Source organism: Anarhichas minor, unplaced genomic scaffold (assembly GCF_050575085.1).
Source record: "Anarhichas minor isolate MPS153535 unplaced genomic scaffold, ASM5057508v1 ptg000087l, whole genome shotgun sequence".
In the NCBI taxonomy this organism is placed as follows: domain Eukaryota; kingdom Metazoa; phylum Chordata; class Actinopteri; order Perciformes; family Anarhichadidae; genus Anarhichas; species Anarhichas minor.
In genome coordinates this window covers 4,169,616-4,190,263 of record NW_027466533.1, presented here as the reverse complement: position 1 = coordinate 4,190,263, position 20,648 = coordinate 4,169,616, and the positions used below count along the sequence as shown (strand labels likewise).

The 20,648-nt window shown below is 40.3% G+C and overlaps 1 protein-coding gene across 2 annotated transcripts; it reads right to left on the bottom strand.

The window, feature by feature from the left end:
- Positions 1 to 11,402: 11,402 nt before the first annotated feature.
- Positions 11,403 to 20,255, bottom strand: LOC142938644 (sterile alpha motif domain-containing protein 9-like). Of its 2 annotated transcripts, XM_076081956.1 has the most exons (4): positions 19,775 to 20,255; positions 17,005 to 17,066; positions 16,845 to 16,909; positions 11,403 to 16,744 (listed from the first exon to the last, which is right to left on the bottom strand). In XM_076081956.1, exons 3-4 carry the CDS (start codon positions 16,866 to 16,868, stop codon positions 12,236 to 12,238), a joined length of 4,533 nt encoding a protein of 1,510 aa, XP_075938071.1. In that variant the 5' UTR covers positions 16,869 to 16,909; positions 17,005 to 17,066; positions 19,775 to 20,255; the 3' UTR covers positions 11,403 to 12,235. The 2 variants fall into 2 exon arrangements, with proteins under 2 accessions (XP_075938071.1, XP_075938072.1); XM_076081957.1 differs by lacking the exons at positions 17,005 to 17,066; positions 19,775 to 20,255 and having other exon boundaries at positions 11,403 to 16,596; positions 16,694 to 16,744.
- Positions 20,256 to 20,648: the final 393 nt, after the last annotated feature.

The window sequence follows — 20,648 nt, the reverse complement described above, 5'->3', positions numbered from 1 at the left end:
ATGCATAACTTTAAGCCTTAAAATCACCAAAAAGGTTTTTTGCACCAGGCTGTAAACACATATTTCTGCTGTAAAGTTTTAACATGGGGTCCATGAGGATTGACCCCCTTTTGGAGCCAGCCTCATGTAGCCATTCGATGAACTGCAGTTTTTGGCACTTTCACATTCTTCATGTTTCAGCTCCAGAGGTTGCCGTTGGAGGTTTGATCACACTGACCTTTCGTTATTCCCATATTAGATGGATTGCCAAGAAATTTGGTACGGATTTTCAAGGTCCCTCGAGAATGAATCCGAATTACTTTGGCGATCACCTGACTTTTTAAGTTGCGCCATCATCATGTTAAGTTTTCCCTTATCCTGTGCAATATCTTGACATCTACTGGATGCATTTGGCACATCATCCTGTTCAGACATTCATGGTTCCTGAATGATAAACTATAACAACTTTGGTGGGGCCCTGTCTTTACAAAAAGCCCCATCAGCAGGTTTACAGATATTCATGTTTGCCAAAGGATGAATTGTAATAGCTTTGGGGATCCCCTTACTTTTCATCATGTGCCATCATCAGGTCAAATGTTCAACTTGTCCAATACTTTGTCATAAGACTAAATCTACTTGAAAAAAACGTACACAACTGACAAATGACATCTCCGTCAGAGTCAGCGATCCAGTGTTTAGGACTAATTAGTACTAAACTCAGCGCATTTCTTTTCTTCTCATTTTTATGTAACTTCATTCGTTCATCTATTTCAGTAATCACCCAGATACATTAGGTCCCCTAAGTATTCTTTACCACTGAAGTCAGAATTTAGTTTCTTAGCAGCTCTCCAGTTCCCAGCGGTGCGTGAACAGTAGTTCATTGTTTGATTAGACCAGCTGCTGTTGACACTTCTCAAATCCTTTCCCTTGTGGAAATGAACCATACTTTTTTAAAGACTGTATTGAAATGGACCAAAATTCAGTTTGAGATATATCCCCTACGTATCGGAGGGTATTTGAAGAAGTATCAGAGTGTGTCCCATTTTGCTCTTTGACCTTTGAGGTCGGGTCATCATAATAAAGCTATTCACTGGCTGGGGCTGTTGTGCCTTTCTCCCCAGGCTTGGCTCAGTTTCTCATCAAAGGCTTCCTGCGTCGAGCTCTGTGCCTACCGAGATCAGAGGGACGTGACCCGTCTCTGAGTCAGGGTTACCTACTGCTCCAATAGAGCTTTTGCCCGTCCTGCTGCTGCTGCTGGCCCAAGGGCAGAGCGTGCCCCGCTAAACTCTGGAAGTGCAAGAATTATGATCAACCCGCACAGAGCCTAGGGGATGTTTGTGATGAAGGCCAGCATTGTGGCCTTCCTCGGGGGAGTGAGAGTCCAGGGTCAGTCCCTAACCCGGATGATGACCTCTCCTAGGTTGTCCTCCGTTGCCAGCCAGACTGGAGGTCAGATGCTCAGAGAGTTTCGTCATGAGTAGGCCGTTGAGGAATGTCATCGTTTGATTGAAGTCAGGGGGATCTTCTGATTAAAGGCTTATGTGAGTGAGAGTGAGTGTTGTGAGGGGATGACCTCCTCTCAGCTCTTGGTCAGCAACGTTTTGAGCTTCTATTTAGTGCTTTTTAGACTTTTCCTTTTCCTGTTGTAACCGGCACAAAGAATGTACACCCACTCATCTCCCTCAACCGCTGCACTTTTCCCTTTGCATGAATGGTGTAACAGTGCTCATAAAGTCATTCTGATTGTTGGCGCATAATGTACCTTTTGTCTGCTGAATAGGATACTGTTGGAATAAAACATAAAAAATATAGATATTCCTAGATGCAGTAAAAACAAATTAAAGATAGAAGTGTTATAGTGGCAAAGAAAAATGTACTGGGTTAAGACCACAGGAAGTATGGGCAGTTCCGTTTTTGCTCGTGTTCCTTTGGTTTGGCTCACACACACATTTCTCCGAGCCACATTGACCCAAGCACCTCCGCAACACTGTGAAAACACTCTCATCGTAGCATTCTTGCTTCTTCTGGAGCACACACTCTAAGGCCAAAGGAGGTTTCCCACCCTAAACGTGAACCCTTGACCTTGTTTAGGGGTTGGGAGACCTGAGCTGAAGCTGATGTTGCTACAAACAAGCTGTTGTGGATGAACTAGTGTTTTCACATACACAACACTGTAATTATGTCGTGGAAATGCCAACTGGAACTGCAGTTTGAGTAGCTGAGTAGAGCTGAGAGACGGTGGAATGACCGGGCTTCAAAAAACAAAAAAGACCTTGCAGACAGATATTTCAGCGTGTATGTTTTCCTTAATCATACAGGCCTGCAATCCCTTAAAAGAGTTCAGCACTGAGATATAATCTTCATACCACCATCAATCAATGGAACAAGGAGGATGTTGGAGCCATAAGGCCTTTTAAAGAAACCAACCACAGCACGTTAGGCTCTGGGGTCAGTTACCTTTAACTGCTGCAAGAGTCCCAGCTGGTGACTTGAGTTTAACATGAGGCCTTACCATCTCACAAGTATCATATATTCACCCTTCTTCCCCCAAGGGCTGGAGGCGGGAAAGGGGGTCTGATGCAGCAAAAGGCATCAGCCCAGACAAAACACAGATTGTTTCCTTCCATACAATGCACAATGGTCCACTTGCCAAATAAAGTACCTCTTTTTAGTGAACACACAGCAGGTCTATGTAGAATGGTAAACCACTGTGGAGCTGTTGGAAGGAAGGAACAAGTGTTCTGGACACAATGCCAACACGTGGGATGTTGGCTATTTTAAGGAACTACTGCTTTCCTCTTTCATTCTCTGTGATCTCCAAATTGATATTTGAACCACTGGAATTTCGTTAAAACTACATCTGAAATTGCATAGAAAGTTGTTCAATGCAATCTACTCAAAGGTCTTTAACTATTGATAGCTAAGTCGGTTAGCATAGCAAAGCCTCTCAAACACTAAAGGACGGACAAGTAACGAATGCTTCTTCAACTGCTTATTTCATGTCAGTAGATTTCCCAGGTGATGTTTACAACTTCAATATTCAATGAGACCATTAAGTCAGAGTCCTTCATCTAGTCAATGAATCATGCTGGTGTGTTTGCAGATAAAGACGGCAATATGTTTCTTATTGAAAATAAAATGGAAAGACCAAAACCAACAATGAACTAACCCTACTAATAATTACGTGTGAATCTAAAGTTAGTGTACATCTGTTCCATCAATGACTCACACTGTTGCACTGGGTCTTCATTCATTCATCACCATCACACAGACTGTGTAGTTTATTTTGACTCAATCCCACAAACACCGTCCTACAGCTGTAAATACTCACAAGAACATTTAATGTGTCTGAATCCGCAACTGAAAATAGTCCCCAACAAATGCACTGTTTACTCCTGTTTGTGTAACATTTGCTAGTAACTACAGTGCCCAGCAATTCCCCAAATCCTGACATCACCTTTGACACTAATTCTGTTGACACAATGACATTAATAAGTTGTTGGTCTGTATGCGACAGACTGACAGTACTGGCACTACGCACACGTTTGAAAGGCCTCTCCTTCTCTTATGGTCTACACTGCAGATTAACAAAATATTTTTGATGAAATTTCTACTTTCTGTCAAAGACATCACATCAGTGCTGCTGGGATGTGTTTTCATAGCGTTTTAAATGTCCATGGCCTAGTGCGCCTTAATGATGTCTTAGTTGATTATGATGATGTAAACAAGACCACATGAAGTCTTCTTAGCTTAGTGTTCTTGCTGTTTTATAAATACGTAGCCTTTAATTGTGAAATGCACAAAGGTTATGCAAAGTGACTGTAAATCTCACGTGTGCTTATTGTGATACAAAGAGTATAAGTTTCAGGCATCATGGTCCCGATGGACACAGTAAAGCTTTACCAACAATGCACAAAGCAAACTGTGGACTGCAGCTGTAGCGTGATGCTCTCGGGCACCGTTAACATGACTCAATCCTCACAGTGACAAAGGTCAAAAATGAAGTACTGCAAGTAAAGATTTATTGTGACGAGATGCTTCACAGCAAAATAATTTTACACAAGACCCACAAAATACAATTGACAAAACAGTAATGGGTGTGATAGGAGAATGAGGTCAAACGTTTCAAACTGATCTATCTACACTTAAGGCAACCATAGCATAACACTGACAAGTATGAAAATGATGGACTATGATGGACTACCATCACTATGATGGATGGACAAGTCAAGAGTTTCAAGGATTTGATAATTGATTTTCATTGAAATAAATGGAAATAATGGCTGGAGCTTATTATTATTATTATTATTATTATCTATTAATATATATATTAACTTGTTTGTGTGAAGAGTGTATGTAGAGCAACACTTTATTCAATAAACTATTATGTGACAATGAATTTGAAGATTAATTTATGGTCAACTCACAATAAAACATGGAACCTCAATAATCTGCTGTTGTAATTTGGTTAAAAATAGGAAAATATAATAATTTGACTCCTTTTTGTTGCTATTTTTTATGTTCATGTGCATACAGTTAAAACATCATTGTAGCACAACAGCTTTTTGGCATATTTGCGCCACAAAATATACTCATTGTATCAAATGAGAAAACCCTAATGTGGGGTCTTGCCCTCCATGAATGAGTACCATATTATTTTGTTGTTTGTTGCATCCTTACAAAATGACGGAAGCAAAACCACTCACTACTTGGCTTTCAGTGTAACTCAGGTGCAGTGCTAAAGTCCTCACTCATATTCCTACTTTTAGCACCCCAAAGTGTCAAAACGTCCCATTTTAGGTGACAATGCATTATCACACATCTAATCTGCGGCTGCATGGGTGGGGTGACTGACAGCAGGACACTCCTGCTAAATGCTCATATATACTCTGACATACCCCATACAGCTGGAGAGCTATTCATCACCAGCAGAGAACAGTGATCTAAGTACGCAACGATAATGCAAACACATCTACTTATGGTAAACCCATTATGATCATTCTGTTCTTATGCATAATCATTATATATCCAGGAAACCAGCAGGGTTGGGAGGGTTAGACCTACTTTATAAATGTGTTCTGATACAATCACCATCACAGGCCTATGTGTTAAAAAATCTAAACAGTAATCTAATCGAAGTATCCCAATATTAAGGTAACTTTTGGATTACCTCAATACCTAATACAGAACGAAATTCCCTACCAAACGGAATTTCGTTGTACCACTACAATGACAATAAAAACCTCTTTATCTTTATCTTTAGCATCTTTACCAGCATCTTGGTCACCACTATAACCACCAACAGTCCCAAATTATTTTTTCAGTAGTAGTATTAGTAGTATTGACAGGTTAGCTAGGCTAGCTAACTCTTAGCTTCAGTTACCTGTGTGTAGCTAACGTTAGCGGTTAGTCTCACCTGCAAATGTGTCTTTAAATTAGCTATGGATTCCTTGGATGATGACAGCATATTCACAGCTGGAAGGCACTATCCAGTGATCTTGTTCCCTTTAATGCTTCACATACGAAATAACGGCCAAAGTTCCACGCAGTGAGAGCATGTTTTTCACTAACATTAGAGGCCATTGTGTGCATGGTAGTATCACGGGCGGATTATGAGACAGTGGGCTCCTGGGCGCAGACATGCAATAGACCCAACCACCTCTCCCACATAGGAGCCAGACATAGTCCTTTTAGTTGTTTAACTTGTTTTGTAGTTATTTTGTGTCTTTTTTGTGTTCATTTTGTGAATCTTTGTAGTTGATTTGTGTCTCTTTGCAGCTATTTTGCATCTCTTTGTAGTCTTTTTGTTTTCATTATATGTATTTGTCTCACATACGTGTCTCTTTGAGTAACATTTTATAGGTAGGTGAAGGTTAGGTCAGTAATCTGTCCAAGGGTAGTATATTGCTCTTTATTTACACATTTATTTTAAGGTTGTAATCCTGCAAATAATCCCCATTTGTATTAAATGTAACAGTGATGTGATTACATTTTTTATGTAACAGAATACAGTTACCTTTTTTGTATCCTAATTACATAACGTTGTTCCATGTATTCCGCCTGGAAACCAGACATTTTATTCTGGATTTAGAGACTAAATACTGCAGTTCTTAAAGTGTAAACTGTGTGGAACAAAGTACTTTACTGTTATATATTGTACTGTTTATTGACACACTGACTATTTTGTACCACTATTGTACTTAAGGTTTCACAATACCAACAAATTCTGTATCAGGCAGACATGACAGAACTAATGAAAAAAAAAAAACATGAGTGAAAGATTGATTTTCAAAGTACATTTTGACGAAAACATTTTCCCACCCTGGCCACCATCTTAAGCTTTTAATGTGTGGTGTTCTTTTTACATCTTGCCAGCCAGAGAGAAGCTGTTACTTTTGTTAAAAAACGTACATTCAGATTTTGAATGAATCTTTGAGCCGTTCCTTCAGGAGGTGCCACTTTAATGTGCCCTGGTTTCTGTTTTTAAGCTTCTCCAACAAATAACTTTGGTGACTTGTTACCTTTTTACCATGAGATCAAAAATGATCCAATACTTTGAGTTTTAACCAAATAACCTCAAAACTAATGACATCTCCATCAGCATCAGCTGTACTTTGCATTTTGTGCGAAATGTTAACATGCTAACACACTAAACAAGAATGGTTAACATGGTAAGCATTATAATTAAACATCAGCATGTCAGTATTGTCATAGCATGCTCATGAATCTACAGCCAAGCTTTACAGCATGGCTGTAGATTCTTAGTCCTTTTAAAACACTTAATGTGGCCTTAACCTCGTTCTACAGCCGCAAAACAGCCTCATGAGTGGAATGACGGGCCTTCTCCTCTCAGTCCACCATTTGAACAAAGTCTCAACTTTGGTTTAGACTTTGGTTCTAAACCAGTAATCCAGGGGGAAATAATAGACAGGGGGTTAATAAGGATGATAGTCCTTTAAATGCATAAGAATGCAATGCATGTTTTTCACACACAAAGCACAAAATCTTTGTTAGGATTTCCTAGAAGATCTTCAACCTGTTACGTACAGAGCACCAGACAAAAAACGTCAAACAAACCTAACTAATAATCGTAATAATAGGTGAATTTCCCTCTTTCACATAAGCCTTGTTTATAAATCCATGCTGCCTCCAGTATGAAAGACACTGACTGACGGTCTCGATGGAGACATCATGTGAGCTGGCAGCAGCACAGGGCCCCCGAGTGTAAAAGCTGTTCCCTGTGTTCAGAGTGAAAAAAACCTGCTTTGTGCTGAATCAAAAGCTCTCCCCTGGTTTCTCTATTCTCCTCCTGGCTGCGCATCTCTGTGACAGCGCTTCCAGGAGCCAGACCACCACACTTCCCAACTCCAAAACCCCTCTCACCCTCTCATTTCTGTCCATTAGCAATCCAGAAGGGGAGGTTTTGCTGTAAAAAACAAACAACAACAAACAAAAGACCAAAGTGGGGGCGAGGAGAGCGGAAGGGGTGAGGAGGAGGAACTTCTGTGTGAAATAATTGCGAGAAACAATTTCAAACAGATGTCTGTTTGGACTTGGCCCTGGGCCCGTGTCCCCGTTAAATATAGTGATTTGATTGGAAAACAAGCAGCGTGAGGTGGGCTGGCGGCCAGCCGGACCATTCGGGGCCTCTCTAATGACCCCCAAGGGTCGAAGGGTAGTCGGAGTAAAAGCAGATCAGAGAGGATGTGAGGCTGGCGGCCAGGACAGGGCCCATAAATCTAGCCCATTCTCAGAGGAAGCTATCTTTTTTCACTCCGCCATCAAAATTAAAATACAATCACAATCGTCACATTGTGCTCCCACCAGTGTGCAAAGGTTATAATTCAAAGCTAGCAGACAGAGGTGGGAGGTTGGGTTGGATGGTAGTCGACTTTTGGGAGGAAGGTCAACAGGGTGGTGTATTTTAGGCTCTATGAGAACCAGTGCCCAGGGGGCTGTGGGAAACTGTCCGACAGATCCATTTATTAAACTCTCTGATTACTAAGACTTGGCTGAAAAAGCAGGACATTCATAAAAGCAAGTATGACTGTGAAATGATTTCACACCAACAAGTCATAGACACGTTTATTCCAATCCACTAAGTCCAGCCCATGGTCCCAGCAGTAATGTACCATGAATGGGATGCATTATTGCAGTGGGAACAATGTTTGCGAAGTCAAAATCTCTGATGGCATAGCTGACCGAGAGTTTTTCTTCCAATTTTCAGCCGGCTCAGCTTTTCACAGATGTGTTAATGTAGGGTGGACAGCTGCACTTTATGGCAGAATGGCGCAAGATGATCAGGATCATTTTCATCCCCACTGACCATTGAAGGAACACAAGTGCTTTTTCAGTTCGTCGGAAATTTAAAAAAACTTGGTCGGGCGGCCAAAGAAATAAAGTGTGAGAGAGAGAGAGAGAGAGTGAAGATAATTTTTATTTCTTATCCGCAACAAAGGGCTTAGTCAGACCTGACTGTGAGCTGAGATCAGCGTTACACAGCTCTGATGCGCTCTCTACAGGGGAGGAAGAAGTGCGTTAAAATCACTCCAACAGGCCACATTTTGTACAGCGTACATGTCACGTTTTTAATTACAACCAATGAAATGATCTTTTACTGAACTCTCTCCAAAGCCTATGCTTAAATTACATTCAACATATCAATAATAACTATCAGATCTGGTTTGTTGATTCTTCTTAAGATGGCAAAACGTGCCATGAACACATTATAACATATCTAAATATTAAGATTAACACTAATGGGAGCAGTGATGCTTTATGATTAATACCTTGACATGGCATATTGTTTGCATCTTGCAATAAATATTAATATGTTCTTGATCACTTTGTGTTGTGTCTATTTGCCGTTTCTGTTGAACAATTATGGGTTTTGAGGCACTGATGGGCTTTCAATGTCATTAATAAATGCTTTATAAGGCATAAATAGTCCTCACTTTAGATGAGGTCACACAAAACACTTTACTAACGAGTAGTAACTACCTTAATAAATCATGAATTAATCATGAATTTCAGTATTAATACGCGTTTATAAAGCATATATTAACATAGTCCCTAACCATAAATCATTATATATATAAATGGATGAATAATGTACATCTAAATACGTTCTTAATCATTTACTTACACTTTATAAATTATCTTATTAATCATCTACAACTCCTTAATAATTGGTTTGTAATACATATAATACTTCATTTACAAATGGGGAATCCATCATTTATAAAGTATGAAAACACAATCATGAAACACATAATAGACGAGCTTATTAATGACAAATAAAACATTTATAACTGTTATGAACTGCATACTAATGAATTATTAATGTAGGAACAATGCTTTATAAATGATGAATTAAGTGTTTACTCATACTTAACTAATGCTTCATAGTGTGTAGTTATTATAAAGTGTTACCGATGTGTTTTTTCTGAACTGTCCATCATGAGTCTGATTAAGTCATAGGGTTGTAATGCTAAATGCAAAAAAGAAACAGTAGAGTACTCTTTTAATTTCACTGTAATTTGCAAAGTGAGTGGATTTTATATTCCCAAAACTTTAACTTATTTCTTAATTTATACTGTCTTCTCTAACACATTCTCCAATGAAATGTACCCTCTACAGTCTACAGAGACACAGCAGGATGACAGAGTAACACGCTTGCTTCACTTTACCAGCCCGTACATAATGAAGATGTAGTATTACTCTGATCTCTGACAGGGATAAGCAGGCAAAGCATGTTTCACTCGGTCACTTGGACCTTGTTGACGCCAGAGGTGCAGATTTCAGGTTGTGTGGGTGGCAGCAAATCGCAGCGACACACTGTTCACTGACCAAAGCCAATCACAGAATGTGTGACGGAATGTATCGATTCAGTACACTCGTAAGCATCTCAGGTGGTCATCCTTCATCCTTCTTTGAGTGCTGAAAAAGCATCCCTCTCTCTTTAATCTACACCTGTTTGGTATCCGCAGCTCCCTTTCACTACAAAATGCTAAAGTGAGGACACACTTATCACCGGAGTGACCTTTGACCCCCAAAAGATGATCCACAGAAGATTTCTTTTCAGCCGTGTTGCAGTGCCACATCTGACTCAATTCATCGTGACTGACACAGCAGAGAGACAGAAACACTGCATCCTAATGACCAAATTAGCTCGTTATTGCCATTTTGTAAACCTGCCAAACGACGGCTTACTAAGGCCTTCACAGATGAAACAGCATGGAGATACTTGGGCAATAGTACTGCTTGCACGTGTAAACGTATCCATTATCCTAACATGCTGTATATCATGGAATTCAATGTGACAAAAGATATTAAAACTGAACAGAGGCGTATGATTTGTTGTTGTCTATATGCTTTCTCTCCTCGAATGTGGACATACGATCTCGTATAGATGTTTGTCACTTGTCGAGCCATCTGCTGCTCTGACATCAATGTGACACGGACTAGGCCTGTCTCCTGAGGGTGGAGAACCTGCGCTCACAAAGGCCAGAAAGCAACATACATATTCAGTAACAGGCTCCACACCTCGCTATTCATCATGACCCACATGGCCACACGGCATCTGCAGCAACCCTGCAAGAGCTTTAGCAGGCTAGCCTCAGTCAATAGAAACGGCTGAGTGAGAAACAGATAATCCCCGATGACCATTCAAACCTCAGATGACACAGCAAGTCAGACTGTCCATCAACCAGGGAGGCGGGAGATCTCCTGTTTGGCGACCCTGCGACTCCATCGCCTGCCACAGGGACGCACCATCCTCCTCCTCCACCCTCGAGTTCACTTACAACCATCTGTCTATTGTTGCTATGCACCCTAAATGAGGGGATTCTAAAATGTATTCGCATCCTGTGAACTGCTTTTTGCATCTCAGCCTTTGGTTTGAACATGAATTTTGGTTTTCAGGACATCAAACTATAACACTCATATAAGGGTCATCTGCCACATAAGTAAATAAGTTGCATAAGAATGCTGTTTTCCTATTATGTTCCCTTATAATGCAGATAGTGAATTTAGGTTAGCTTTAAAATGATTTTTTTTATTAGATATCCTCATCTTGTTTCGTGGTCTTAGGCAACTATTGTTTCGTTTAAGTTGTAAGATGGGCAATCACACTGTAAAACACAAAGCATGGGTTTTATCTTCTCTGAGCTTGTGGCGCCCTCCTGTGTGTGATACAGGTAAGAACATCCTTAGCTGGTCAATATATCTTAATGAAGTACAGTAGCATATATATTAAATGTGTGTATCTGTATGATATATTAGTAACTAAGGCATGTAAACAAAATGACTTAGTAAAATGCTCTACAATGTACTCTGAGTTTGAGGATGGTGATAATGCTTCTCAAGAGTTTGACTGGATAGCACCACATAGTGCAGTGCAATTTAAATAACTTCTTACACGGTCATGTTACAGTTCATCTTTATTAAAAACGTAAAACAAAAATCAATGTCATCATTGTTTTTCATGGTATGCAAAGAAAGACATTTGAATAAAAAGTTAAAACTGTTGTATTTCAAACATCAGTTAATGAATAAACACACAAAATCCCCAACAAAAAATGAACATTTCAATATTGTATTGAAAGAAGATGACTTAAATACAAGAGTCATTTTTGTGTAAGCAAAACATTGTTTAAAAGGTTATTTAATGTAAATTAGTTGTATCAATAATGAAATATCAACAATCAATAGTAAATGTAATGTTAAAATGTATGATGCATATTATTTCACTTCATGGAACAATATTATTAAGTTGCTGTACAACACATTTATTCAGTGAATGGAGAACATGATAAAAGGTAATAGGTAAAAAATATATCTCTGTATAAGAGATTGAGAGCATTTCTGTTGTGTCCTAACCACTCTCAACATGGCGTCGGCTGAGACGGCAGCTCGCAGCTAATGGTGCTAACTCGAAAGCTCGAAAGTGCTGCCAGAGCTAACAGTGTTTAACTGAGGGGGAACAGAGGGGTGGGCACTACGAGCGGTATGCGCCGTATAAGAGCAGTGCAGAGTGGCGGCCGTGAGCTAGCTAGCCAGTGAAGCACGCTCACATGCACAAACATGCGCTAAAAGCACATGGTGTCAATAATGTAATGTGCGGAGCCAGGGATGCACACAGAAACATAACATTGCGTTAAATTCATTAATTACGCAACTTTATCACTTTTCTTTTGTACACAATGGTGTATCACACCGATGGGTCCACAATGTTGGAACAGGCTGCTTTCAAAGTTCACTTAATGTCAAGTGCAACGGGGCCTTTGATCGAGAAACCGATAAAGAATGACACTTGTGACTCCTGGGCATACCCACTAAGCTGACTTTGAAACATTGGGGTGATTTCCAACTTCAGACCTGGGATACACGTATCTGCCAGAATCAACTTGTTGTTCACCTGGCCAGTGACCCTGCAAAGGCGCTCCTCCACCTTCTTCTCTTTCCATATTTTTCCATTTTCCCACATTAAGGTGAAATCTTCCTGCCCACCCCTGATGCACCTTTTGATTTCCTCTAAGTGTACCAGTCGTTCATAGCCCTGCTTCTTCCCCAGGATGAAATGGACAATGGGCCTTTTGCCATTGTACACTTCCTTCATCACCATGTAATAAGAGGTCCTCATCTGTGAGATGTGCATCCCCAGACTTTTGGATAGAACCATCTCCGGACAGGGCTGCTGTGGCCACAACAGCACAACTGCAATGAATTGCAGTGGCAAGTTCTCACCTAATGGGATTTGCTCACGCAGAACGTGGCCAAGGAGAGGAATTAGGTTCTGGTAGGGCTTAATGTGTGGTGATGTCAGTTTGATACAACTCAACACAACATTGACATAGATGAAGTTGATTTTCTCCTTCACAGTCGGCTGATGTTTAGGTGCACAAACAAAAGCAGACAGTTTGGCGATCTTCCTCATTATTTCAGGTGAGATGTCATCTGAGAGGAAATTCAGAATCCCAGAGTAGGTATCAGCTTTTTGCCTCTCCAGGTATTGTCGTGCCTCGTGTAGTTCCAGCATGTTGTTCATGGTTTTATTCCTCAAGAGAGCTGCAGAATCAGTCTTGCAGAAAAGCTTTGCATACTCTTTGAAGCATCTGATAAGCTCATTTAGGAATCTTTGCTCACGGCTGTCTTTCATTCCAGATGTGGAGCCCAAGTTCACATAAAAAGTGTCAAGGAAGTCAAAGTTCATCTTCATCCTATGTCTGAGGATGCAGAGCACATCCTCAAACTGTTGGAGGATTTTGTAGTATTGTGTGTGCTTGTTGCGTCGTTTATCATTCGTCTCTACATCCTGAAGTTTCACAACTCCAGAGAGATACACACTCATTATGTCATGGCGGACATTGTCATGAGAAAATACGGGGGTCTTTTCCAGCACTTTAATGACAAGTACTCCGACCTGAATTTCTCCCAGACACCCTGCTGTATTAAAAGAGCGTACTCCCTGACTTGACTCTTTCTTGGCAAGGTTCTGTGTTTCCTTGAATGCTTCTATTGCTGACTGAGCTATTTTTAGAAACATTTCTAATTTTTCAGAACTTACAGGTTCTTCCTTGTGGTTTGCAATGGCATTCTTCAGCTCATGCTTGATAACTTGTGCTGAGGTGTCGGCGAAATACGAGCTGTCTTTGGATAGATCTCTTGCTCTCAATGCCCAAACTTGTGCCTCTGAGAAATCCGTCTTTTTTAGGTAATAGTACCTGGCTAGTAACTGAGAGACAACTGCATCTTTCGCAAATCTTTTTGATGCATTTTGTAGCACCATCTCTTCCAGTCCTGGGGTTTCTCTTGCAATGTGTTGAATTAGTGGAGAAAACTTAGATTCCTCCTCTGAATAATCTCTCTTCACCAGAATGTGGCGAACGTCTTGCAGGAGTTTGTCTTTGCCTTGTGTGCTCTCATAAAGCTGGTCTGTAGTCAGCAGAAGGTCAGTAATCTCAGCTTTGTTCACATTGTGTGTTGTTGTGAGTTCCTGCAAACACTGACTTGCAATTCTTGAATGGATCATTTTCACAGCTTTAAAAACGACCTTACCCTCAACTGAGCAGGTGGCAATAAAAGTGGAAAATTTCCCAAATCCTTCTTCGACTTTGATGGTTCCACAGACTGGTTTTGCTTGAAGACCAAGAAAGTCCTCACACAGAGAGACGGAGAGAGAGGCCCTCTTGCAGTATACATTCAACAGAACTAAAACAGCCAGGAGTTGTGCATGTTTCTGATTCATGTTGAAGCTCTTCAGAGTTTTGCGGGCCACACCCTGAACATACTCTGGATTAAGAGAAGGATTATTCTTCAGGATCATGAATCCATAGAACGTGTCTGCATCCTTGTGTTTTTTCTCTATATCTCTAAGTTTTTCCTCAAACAGTTTTTGCTCCGTCTCAGAGAGATTGTTTCCAATGAATACTCTCTCCTCAGTTTGATTAGTCTGTTCAGAGGACTCTGACGTCATACAGTTCAGGAGAATTACCTGTGCAGACTTAGACTGAATGTTTTTCTTCGTACATTCTTCATCAATGGCCCGCTGCAAGTCAAATACTTTTTCCTTATCATCAAAGTGATCTATCATCAGCAAGACAGGGACCCGTGGTAATTGCTCCTCATGGTCATACATTAAAAGTTTGACGACTTGACCAGCGACTTCAGCAAAGTCTGCGTTGCCGTCTCTGAGGACAGCACAACGGAATTTGTGCCGGAGAGCCCATAAAGTATGCATGGCCAAAGTTGTCCCACCACATCCGGGTACATGCATGAGGTTGAACGACACGCAGGCTTTACCCAGGGAGCACAAATCTGGTATGACTGTGTCCTTGATGAAGTCAAACATGTCTCGTTTGATAAATGGTGTAGATCCAGGCTGCTCTGAAAAGTAGAAATTCCACCATGACACTTGTCCTCCTTTGTAGAAGTTCTCCTCTATGACCATTTTGTCCTCGTTTCCTCCTTCACATTGGTTCACACATAGTACCTCCAAGGTTTTCAAGTCACGCTCCACTTTCTTCTCAAGAAGCACATTACTTCCCCCGCCACATGGTAGAAAACGGCTGGATCTACGGTTTTTTGACAAAAGACTAAGGACAGTGCCGTTGACTTCAGTAAAACCGAGCTCATATATGCATCTACGAGCAATGTCGATTCCACACCGAGCATCAATTAGGTTCTTCCAGGAGGTAAATGCTTTTTCATTGTCACATATAGAAAGGATCTGCTCTGAGCCTCTGAGCTCCTGCCAGAACATACTGAAAGTCTCAACAAGAGGGTCCATCTTTTTACTCACTGTTGACCAAAGTAAGAAAATTACAAGAAATCTCTTGTTTGGAAGCACATCTTTTCGACACAGGAAAGAAATCACATCTCGAACAGAGGACCCCTTGTCCATCAACCACTCGTCTATGTCCGACGGTGCCTCACCCTGAATCCCTCCATTGCAGAATACCCAGCTGGTGGTTCGAGTTAATTTCAACTTGTTTGCAATGTCCTCAACCCCTTCTGTGATTTTATACTGTTCTGGTAAATGGACATTCACTGTGCTCAGTTGTTCAAAGTGACATTGTAACCCATCTTTAGCTGATTCTGGATCAAAGTCCAAAACCGCTATTGGGTTGAGCTCTACAAGAAATCCTAGTGATTCAAAGTGGATTGGATGTGATTTGTTAGTTACTATCACATACCGCTCAAAGTGTGACTTATCTAAAGACGAGGATCCACCAGTTATCATCTGACTCAATCTGGAGCCCTGAGTACTGCTTTTTATCACATTAAGGTGCTTCTCTTCAGCTTGTTTTCGGAGTTGTGCTCGCTGTGCCTGACCGGCAATAAACCGGTTGTACTCTTCCATCGGTTTGGCAAATGTGGTCGGTGCAAGGAGATCCCTGCTGCTACCGCCGTCTCGGACAAAGAATTGTTTCGATGGTCTTGTTTCAGCTGTGGCTGTTTCTTTAACTTTTGCTTTTTTCTTGGCTTTTTTTGTGTCCATGTTGAAAGTGTGGTAGATGTTTTCTTCACACATCGTAGAGTCAGGGACTATGTCCACTTCTATCACCCATTTGTCAGATGATGTCTCATTCCTATTGAGAACTCCAACAAATCTAGGAGGTTTGATGCAACTATGAGCAGTCTGTTTGTGTTTATGCTCAAAATAATCAATGGCAGAGTTTAGTTTATTTGCATAAGCCTCTCTGTCCTTTACAACCACTCCCAACACCTGACCGTGTCTGAAGTTTGGTTCGTCTCCTATTCCAAAATGAATGGTGCCATTGGTGCAGCTGTTCATGCAGGCAGCTGCAAAGCGGATAACCTCTTCAGTTAACCTGGTCATTGTAGATTCATCTGTTGCATTGTTGAAAGCTTTATACTCATGGCAGGGTTCAATTGAGTCTGAGGCGCCTGATTCCGTAATATCAAGAATGTCGCTCTCCATGTATCTATATGTATCATCGTACCTACAGAATGGATAGGGCTTGCATGGTCCTCTAGGCAGATTTGTTGCGCTTGTTGGCTCCTCTTTCTTTAATTTCATTATTTCATCTCTGGCATGAATGAGAAGTTTTGCTGGTCCAAAAGTCAATCCGATTGTTTTGAAGTCTTCTGTATCTAAAAGCAAAAGACTAGGCCCATTAATGTCCTGTTGTAACAGTATCTCTGCAACACCGTCATCTACATCGTCCAACTTGAGAGCCCATTCTCTCACTTGATGTTTACTCCAATCCTTGATGTCAGGTGGCAGATCCTCATCCTGACTCTAAAATACAAAATACAGTTATTTTCCCTCATTTTCAACTCAATTCACTGCACACTTCTTAGTTGATCATCCTTTAGTGTTTGTTTCAACTGTTATTTACCTTCATTTTGCCTTTATGTGCCATGACAGCGTTGATTCCTCCTTCTCAAACGTAGATCACTGATGCTACAGAAACAATTTTAAAAGAATAATTCACAATGAGGACTAGACAATGTACTGTTAGCACATAAAACACAAAATGGCATAGGTTTCAGCTTTACCTTTAGTTCTCCTGATCATCCATGATAGCTGGCTCTTTTTTCACAAATCTTGACCACTAGCGCTGTAAAAGAAAGTATAAATATATTGATATAAAAAGAAATGTCTGAGTATATTTAGGACACAGTCACAAATGTTACTGACATTAGTAATGAAATTATCCGGTGATAGTCATATTAACATGCATTTTTAACTCAAGCATTATTGACAATTGGGCACACACCTTTTAAAGTTTCCTGTCTATAAATACAAATAAATGACATTCATAATGACATGTAACATTGTATTACTGATGGCCATTATCAAAGGCAAACTCAATGATGTAGAAAGATAGGGCAGGCCATGATTCCAGGTGGCCATGATACCTTTCTCCATCCACAAAACGCACATTGGCCAAGAGTTGAGTATGAAATACGGCGAAAGATAATACGGCGGAATACGCGTGTTAGCGCTGCAGTGCTGCTGGATTGATTTGTTGCTTTGTTGTCATATAAATATATGTGACTGGTTCTTGTGAGTTTGTTCTTGTCATTGTGTTAATTACATTGATTCTGACTATATGCATTGACCGTTAATGACGAAGCATCCCGTCATCGCGGGGTTTGCCGCGGTTGTTTTCCCGTTAAGCTAGTTTAGCGTAGCCTCAGCTGTTTTTTTGTTTTGTTTTTTTGTTCCGGGTTCAGAGGTCACACAGCCCGTCGTCTCCTACGTGAGCGCAGTCCACCGAAAACATTTCCCACAATTTAAGCTTGCAGAGGACGTCATGGAAAATGATCCGACGCATGCTTTGTCTGAGGAAAACACGGACATTGGGCGAAAGAGTGTCCAGACGAGAAGCAGAAGGCTGATTGAAGCCATGAGGAGTCTGAGAGAGGGATGAGGCCAGCAGCAAATGAAACACGAGGTCTGGATGAAAAGTCTACATATCAAGGCAGTAATTGCGCCACACCTGACACACACACACACAGACACACACACACACACACACGCACACACACATGCACGCACACACACACACACACACACACCATTGAGTGAAGCAATAGAGCAGTAGGAACAAAAACAGGATCAAGATGACACACTTGAATCAGGCGCACATGATACTACAACAGAAACTTGTCTATGAATGCCCACACACACACACCCACACACACACACACACACCCACACATCACGTTTTTGGTAAACTCAAGTGCAACACAGTCAGTGATTAAACGATCTGTTTCAAACACCTCCAAAAATGAGTGGCAGATAACTACGCTCAATGTTTACTATCGGGTAGGCAAACTCATCAAAGTATACGATAATTAAGATTAGTATAGAAAATGTTTCTGTTTTTTGATTAAATTGTTAACACACACAGTGTAAAAATGCTCTGGTACATGTAACAAGGAACAAAGAAGTCCTGCATTCAACATGTAAAAGTACAAAAGTATTAGCATCAAATTATACTTTAAGTACCAAAAGTCAAAGTATACTTATAAGTATACTTATTATGCAGAATGATCCATTTAAAATAATACATTTACGGTAGTCCTATATCATTGGCATATAGATGCATTAATGTTGCAGCTTGTAAAGGTGGAGCTAATTTAAACTACATTGTATACTTAATAATTTGACTTTATACTACTAAATAATATATCATAGTTAGTTTATTGCTTAGTTTATATTTTGTATTAAGAATCCAAATCTGCAAAGTAGCCTAAATAGTAACTAATATTGTCAAATAAACCAATAAATCAAATAGTGAAATTAAAAGTACATTTCCCTCTGAGATGTAGTGGACGAGAAGTATTAAGTTTCATGAAATGGAAATACTCAAGTTAAGTACAAGTACCTAAATACCTAAGTACAATATTAGCCTAAATGTACTGAGCACCAAATTGTTAACAAGAGCAGAGTTTTTCATAGATCCAGCTTCTAAATGTTGCTCTCAAAGTGCACCAGAGTGATGCATTTAACTGTAAAATATACTAACTTAGTCTCAGAAAGTCCTGTGTGAAACTCTGCAGCTGTTGCTTCGTCCAACCGGCTGGCTGCTCTATATCACGTGACCCTCTTCCGCAACTTTTACATGCTGCATTTGTGCCAATTCAAATGACTTGGCGATTAGGTTAGCGTTACCATCAGAGGCTCTTTGTTACCATGAAGTCCATTTGAATCATTTGAAGGTGGAACAGTTGGAATTCTCCTTTGGGTCGGTCCTTTAGTTCTGTGGCATTTCTAAAATAAAAGGGCCGTCTCCACATAGTTCATGTTCACTCGCTATGATTGCTTTAAGCAAAAGGAAGGGGCTCATATTGCTCTTGGCCTGGTCCTCAAATCTGTAAAACCGCCCCGGCTCTTAGGAATGACAAGATTACGTATTTATTAATCATGATTTCATGATTTTGTCATTGTGCTCTCTGGTGCCAAATATGGTTGAAACATAAAACCAGGAAGTTGCTGTACCTTTAAGTGTCTGCACAATACACAATACCAACGTAGCCTACTTTAACAAAAAGAATATCATTTTATAATTGATTGTATATATGACAATGATATTATTGGGTTTGATAGGATGTCATAGTGGAAAACAAAAAGATTCTCAAAAGATTGTAAATCACACAAACCTAAAACCTGCAAGTGGAATGCAGGAAGTCCAGACAGAGCTTAACATAGGTTAACAAAAGCCACATCACAGAAGCGAGGAAACATTGCTTTTCATTTCAAATGATGTAGATTGTAGCGTTAAATGTTTAAATGTAGCGTTAAAAAAAACACACTCACCATCCGGGCACTTTGTGAGCAGACTCTCCGCAGACCGCAGAATTCATAAACGCGTCGTTCTTCAAACAGCGTTCGTGTGACAGACTTTTCGAGACAAGGACGCTGAAGTCAAATACTTTACTTCTTTCTGTGCTGGTTCGCGGAGAAGAATAAGAGATCAGTGCCGACTGAGGCGGAAGACAGTCCCTCGGGCAGTGGGAGGGCAGTTCTCAGGAAACGAAACCATAGAAAGCCAAGACCCGATACATGAGCCAACAAGACGGACGATCTCTTTTGCAATTATCCTGATGACTTTGCATTATTGTCTGCTGTGTCCTCGATTAAGGTCCGTGTACGTCTTAGTCATCTGTTTTACAGTTAATTCGGAAAAACCAAAATACGGAAACACCATGGTATTCTCGTTTTTAGTTTCAAACCAAAAACGGAAAAACGAAAGTCAAATAACGAGCCGTGTTTCGTTTTTGCAAATCCCTTTTTTGTTTTTTCCTTTAAAACGAGACGCAGAGCACAACAGGTAACCCGGAAAGAAGAATATTTCAAAATAAAAGTGAAGACGATATAATGACCGTATGCAAGAAATTAATACATTAATTAATTAATTAATCTGGGCCGATGGGAGTGCGTTAGCATCAGTAGTTGACTACATGCTGTTTAATATTCATTTATCTATGTACACAGCAATAATTAAGTTTTCGATTAATCGGTGCATTGTTTGATGCAATACAGTTCGTGATATAATTTAATCAAAGTCATTTTCGTGTTCACAGAGCACTGATATTTCTTTTTCCACCGTATTGTGCTGTTGATTTAGTGAACGTGAAGTAGATGCAAAGTCAAAGTGTTTGCCATTTTTACCAGTAGATGACAGTATAAG

Excerpts from the sequence above, each read along its gene's own strand:
- LOC142938644 (XM_076081956.1), bottom strand. The coding sequence starts at position 16,868 with ATGGCACATAAAGGCAAAATGAAG. Across the intron at positions 16,745-16,844 it reads CACATAAAGGCAAAATGAAG|AGTCAGGATGAGGATCTGCC; the intron begins GTAAATAACAGT and ends TTTGTATTTTAG.